Source organism: Lupinus angustifolius, chromosome LG16 (genome assembly GCF_001865875.1).
Source record: "Lupinus angustifolius cultivar Tanjil chromosome LG16, LupAngTanjil_v1.0, whole genome shotgun sequence".
Taxonomy (NCBI): domain Eukaryota; kingdom Viridiplantae; phylum Streptophyta; class Magnoliopsida; order Fabales; family Fabaceae; genus Lupinus; species Lupinus angustifolius.
This window is the reverse complement of record NC_032024.1, coordinates 2,044,809-2,051,020: the sequence shown is the minus strand read 5'-3', so window position 1 is coordinate 2,051,020 and position 6,212 is coordinate 2,044,809. Positions and strand designations below refer to the sequence as shown.

General features: G+C 30.8%; 1 protein-coding gene across 1 annotated transcript; it reads left to right on the top strand.

The window, feature by feature from the left end:
* LOC109329466 (berberine bridge enzyme-like 21) lies at positions 3,015–4,821 on the top strand. The gene has a single exon (XM_019563147.1). The coding sequence runs from the start codon at positions 3,059–3,061 to the stop codon at positions 4,679–4,681; it is 1,623 nt and encodes a 540-aa protein (XP_019418692.1). The 5' UTR covers positions 3,015–3,058; the 3' UTR covers positions 4,682–4,821.

Below are 6,212 nucleotides of genomic sequence, written 5' to 3'. Positions count from 1 at the left end.
TACCATAAATACAAATACTTAATGCCATGTCTATACGAATACAGGGTGTGAGATTCTTTAAACAAGGGCCATGAGTGGATGACTAATGTGCCATTAACCAAGTAGTGGATTATGTTCCAATGAGATTATATTAAACCTGCCAAGGATAAGTACCACAATTTTGTACAAAAAATTAAGTGAAGTTTGAATGTGAAGTGGGGTTGGTATACATTATTGTAAGATCAAAATAATAATTATACATATGGGTAGAAAAATAATTCAAAACATTTGTAGGCAAGTTGTATTCATTTAATATTTTATTCCATTAAATGTACCTCTTAATCCAAAACAAGCCAATGGCTAAGGACGAAACCTAGTGTTCACATTTTTTTTAAAAGTGCATAATGCATAGTGTTGCCTTTTGTACCAAGTTATATTAGCTATGTGGTGAAAGTTTATAAATATGTGAAGCAATTGTTGAAATTAGCTGATAAGTATAAGATGATATGAAAATATAAAGTTACATCAAATAAATTATCAAAAACCACATTACTAAATACCAATAATGTACCTTTTTCCTTCCATCAAATAAGTTAATGTTTTCGGTCTAGCCAGTGTGTGTGAATTGAAAACATCCATGAAATTAGTTATTCAAATGAAGTTTTCTCTAGGAGAAATTATTACATGATTTAGATTAATAATCCTGGCCAGAACACTCGTATTAATAATATATTAATGATTTAAAATTAAATAAGTTTTTTCAAATTAATGATGAATATATGAGTCTAAATATTATCTTAAACCATGTAATATATATACCACAAGAATCAACTAATTCTTAATTATCAAATAAGTTAATTAATTGATTAGTTTGTAAACAACTTTTTCATATTACCGAACACACTCAAAATCTTAGAAATATCAATTGTCTTAACAAAAATAAAGATGCCCAGAGATCAAGGGAACACATTTGCTGTCTATTTTTTGTACCACCACTTCACGTACAATCGCATCAGATTGGTTGAAAAAATATTATTTAAATTAAAAATATAATTATTAATACCAATGATATTTTCTGGTACATAGAGTAGTACAGAAGATGTGAAGCCAAAAATCACTAGATTGATTGTAGCTTTCTGTTTTCCCTCTGGTCGGATTCTTCAACTTTATAAATTATAATAACTGGTTGGTGGGTTTTAAATGGACATTGGCAGTAAGAAGAATATTCATATTGGGTTGTTTCATAGGGCTCTAACATGACTTATTGGACTTGCACATTCATACATTTTATCTTGAGCCCATTGACTTTCGAAAATCATTTTTTATTCAAAGTAGGTTATTGAAATTGGAAGATTACCTATCTTTAGTTGGTGTTCTCAACTTTGTCTCGTCCAATAATATAATGTTATGTATACTTTTATTTTGTTTTAACATGGGGAATAAAAGAACACATAAAAATGAATATATTTTAATGGCAAATGTGGCGAATATCATGATAAATATGACTTATTCTATAAATATGGGAACTCGTGTGATGAAGTGTCCTCCTAATTGGTGTAGGGATTTGATTATATTTGTATGGGTATATTTTTAACTAGAAATGTGTTAGTGTAGTTTTCTTTTAGGTTCTCTACCCCTCATGATAACAAACAAAATTAAAATAATTGAGGGGTATCTTTAATCATCATTTTTCGATTAGTTGTCAATTCTTCTCTTTATTGTGGGGTAGATTTCTTAGGTATGCACTTAAAATACGTGTATTATTCCAGACCAAAGAACTATTAGAGTGTAAAAATTGTACACTGACAGTATAAAGATTTTTACACATGCACACTATCATCTGCCTTTCATTTGAATTATTTTTTTTAAAAGTCAACAATAATTAAACATCAATAATGAATGACTTAATAACATTGTATAAATCTTGTACACTGTCGGTGCATAAATCTTTTTCTCAAACTATTAATCGAGCATGGGCCACAAAGTCCAATGAAAATATGAACATGTGTTATAAATAAACACGGGCAAAAGAAGACCAAGTCTCACACAAGTGGAAATTACGCGTAGGGTTGACGACTCGTTTTCTTGGCCGAAGATTCCAAATTGAAATGAATGTGTCAAGCAAGTGTGATCCGTGATTGGATTTCTAAGTGAAAAGGAAATATCCATTACACAAATTGAGTGGACCAAATTTCTTAATACTCTTTCCCATTTTCAAATATTAAACCATTCATATCTACAACCATGTTTGGTTAGAGGGTAGAGAGATGGGAGAGAGAAAGAAGATTTTAATTGAAAATTTCCTACTTAGATCAAAAAATTAAATGGATAAGATACAAATTAAGTGACTCCAAATCTTTCACTTTCACTCTCATTTATTTATTGATTGTGTATCTTACCATACTTATATTATGAATGTATATATTAAGTTTTCCATGTTTTACTTTTATATTTAAGGATTGAATATAAAATTAAGATATACCCATAAATAAAGTAGTTATTACATAAAATCACATGTTAAATACAAGATTTCTGGAAAATAATAAAAATAGTAATTAGTACCTAAGACATTATCAAACTATCACCTTAGTCAAATGTTAGGTAATCCAAGTGGACTAACACATGTTACAAAGTAGATAAAGTTGCTCCTCCTTCTATCTAGACATTATTATATGATAACAAATTCCTCAACCATATTTCACATAGTTTTATTTTGGAAGATCCGGTGTTTAATATGTTGTTCCAGATCAATAATAATAATAAAGTAAAAATAATAAAATTATAATAATAAATATGTAAAATATTTTATTTGACATGTCATTTTTTATCGTGGATTAGTATATCATACTTGGGGAGCACATTTATTATTCCACTTTTTGTATTATCCCAAATATCATTATTTCTAATTGGTTAAAAATAAATTATTTAAATTAAAATTATAATTATTAAATATTTTTTTGATGAAAAACAGTAGATCTTAGTTATGTAATAAATTCCCCATTATCTGTATATAACCTTACACATCCACCAATGTGTTTTCTGCAATTTGCACACATACAAACAATCACATAATCCACCAATGGCAAAGCCAAAAACTTGTTTGGCTCATCTTTCCCAAACTCTCTTTCTTCTTATAACTATATCTGCTACTTTTGCAGCAACACCAACATCAGAATCAGTGTATCCAACTTTCCTTCACTGCTTCAAACACTACACAAACTCATCAACACAACTCAACAACATAGTCTTTTCTCAAACCAACCCTTCTTTCTCAACCGTTCTCCAAAACTACATCAGAAACGCACGTTTCAACACTACTTCAACATCAAAACCATTAATCATTGTCACACCCCTTCAAGAATCTCATGTCCAAGGCACTGTTATCTGTGCCAAAAGCATTGGGATCCAAATCAAGATAAGGAGTGGTGGCCATGATTATGAGGGTATTTCCTATATCTCTGATGAACCCTTTATTATACTTGACCTTTTCAACATTAGAAAAGTGTATGTTGATATAGAAAAAGAAACTGCTATGATCCAAGCTGGTGCAACACTTGGTGAAGTTTATTATAGGATTTGGGAGAAGAGTAAAGTTCATGGCTTTCCTGCAGGGGTGTGTCCTACAGTAGGGGTAGGTGGTCATATAAGTGGAGGAGGGTATGGTAATATGTTAAGAAAATATGGTCTTTCTGTTGATAATGTTATTGATGCTCAAATTGTTGATGTTAAAGGTAGACTTCTTGATAGAAAATCTATGGGGGAGGATTTGTTTTGGGCTATTAAAGGAGGTGGAGGAGCAAGTTTTGGTGTTGTATTATCTTATACTGTTAAGTTGGTTTCAGTACCAGAAATCGTGACGATTTTTCGGGTTATGAAGACTTTGGAAGAGAATGCTACTGATCTTGTTGTTCAATGGCAAAAGGTTGCTCCAAATACTGATGATAGGCTTTTCATGAGGCTTCTATTGCAGCCTGTGACTTCAAAAAAAGTGAAAAAGAGTAAAACTGTTCGTGCATCTGTTGTGGCTTTGTTTCTAGGAGGAGTTGATGAGGTTGTTTCAATTTTGAGGAATGAGTTTCCACTTCTTGGATTGAAGAAAGAGGATTGTAATGAAACAAGTTGGATTGGTTCTGTTATTTGGTGGAATGATGATGATGCTTTTAACAATGGTGCAAAGCCAGAGACCCTTTTGGATAGGAATCTCAACTCAGCAAGTTTTGGTAAGAGGAAATCTGATTATGTGCAGAAAGCTATTTCCAAACATGATTTGGAATCAATTTGGAAAAAGATGATTGAGCAAGGAAAAGTTGGATTTGTTTTCAATCCTTATGGTGGAAAAATGGATGAGATTGCTTCTGATGCTACACCATTTCCTCATCGTGCAGGGAATTTGTTTAAGATCCAGTATTCTGTGAACTGGGATGATCCATCAGAAGCTGCAGCACAGAATTTCACAAATCAGGCTAAGAATCTTCACAGTTTCATGACCCCTTTTGTGTCAAGTAATCCAAGAAGTGCTTATATAAATTATAGAGACATTGATATTGGTATCAATCATTTTGATAAGAATAGCTTTGAAGAAGGGAAAGTTTATGGCACTATCTATTTTAATAACAATTTTGATAGACTAGTGAAGATTAAGAATGCAGTGGATCCTGAAAACTTTTTCAGGAATGAACAAAGTATTCCAGTACATGCTTAGAGAACCAAATAGTGAAGATTAAAGCATATTGGTGAATATGTGGTCTTACTTTTTTATTGTTCATATAGTCTTATGAATATTGTGTCTCCTTTCATTATTATGCCACTGAATAAGAATAATTATGTAAGTTAATAATTGAATTCCACTTTTTTTATCTTAGTATACTTGTATTTAATTTTGAATTATTTTTTTTAATATTTTTCCTCCTCTTATTCTAGTACCGGAGAAGATTCTAATTAAAATATTTTTGTGGTTCTCTTATTTAAAACTCTATCTTTTGTACGTTTTGTCTTTAAATTTTCTTGTGATGTGTGATGTTGTGCATTGATTATTGGGGTACTCTGAACTATTATTTAATCTTCCAAATTTACTATGCAAACGTTGTCATGTTCAATAAATAATTCTAAGAATCCGACACAAGCTACTGTTACATCATGTGGCCTAATTGGTTGCGAAAAATGCGCAATTTATGTTACACAAGTTCTAATCTTGTTGTCAATCTAAGATCTTATCAACAATAAATGTGTAAATATTGTGAATAAACGGATAAACAAGTACATAATTTTACATGTGTTTTTAATAGTAAAAATGTTATTATATTGTATATGAAAGGATAAAAGAGTCTTACCATATTATTGTTTCATTTGTTTTTTGTGATAATTGTCTCATCCTTACTCAAATATTATAAGTTGCTATGTGCTCTCGTTTAACTCATCTTTCTAATAGTTTGTTAATTGGAGCTATCCATTTATACACTCTAAAAAAAACATTGAAACAATCCAAGTGATGAGAAAAGTATTTCCTTGCTGACTCTAGTATGAATAGTTATGCAAGACATGTTTGTGGATGTGAATAAGTCTTTGGTCCACCATCACATTAAACAACTTATTTTGTTTTAAATATCATGACTTAGCCAATTTGGCCAAGACATAAAATTGAATAAGTCTAAGGATGTCACATTGAGCTTAATGAAGTTTAAGTTAGACAAGTCACATTTATATTGGTTGGATTTATTATATCAACATAATAAAAAAATTGACTAGGTATCCTGAAAGGGCTTAAACATTCATTTAATGAATTTATAAGACATATACATTTATATTCTTATTTTTCAGACAAGTGGCATAAATATGTTTCCCAAACATTTTCTAAAATCAATCACTAGACAAATATTTTTTACCCAAGAACTACGTAATCTTAATTTCCATATTGCATCCAGTGATACATAGGAGCAAGACGAACTCTTGTCAGACACAAAAATAAAAAAAATAAAAACATTTTTTATAAATAATTAATTAATTTAACAAGCTTTAGAGTATATCTAGTTCCATTCGATTATTGTGGGTACCGTTTGATAACGGGCGAACGAGGTGCTAATACCTTCCTCGATCCGTGACCGACTCCCGAGTCTAGAGATCTAGTTTAAATGCCAAGTCTTTCCAATATTTGGACATTGAAAGAGTTTTCTATGTTTTGACCACAAAAATATGATGGCAACTCCAAATCAATCGTGTGAGCGGTGTTCGACCAA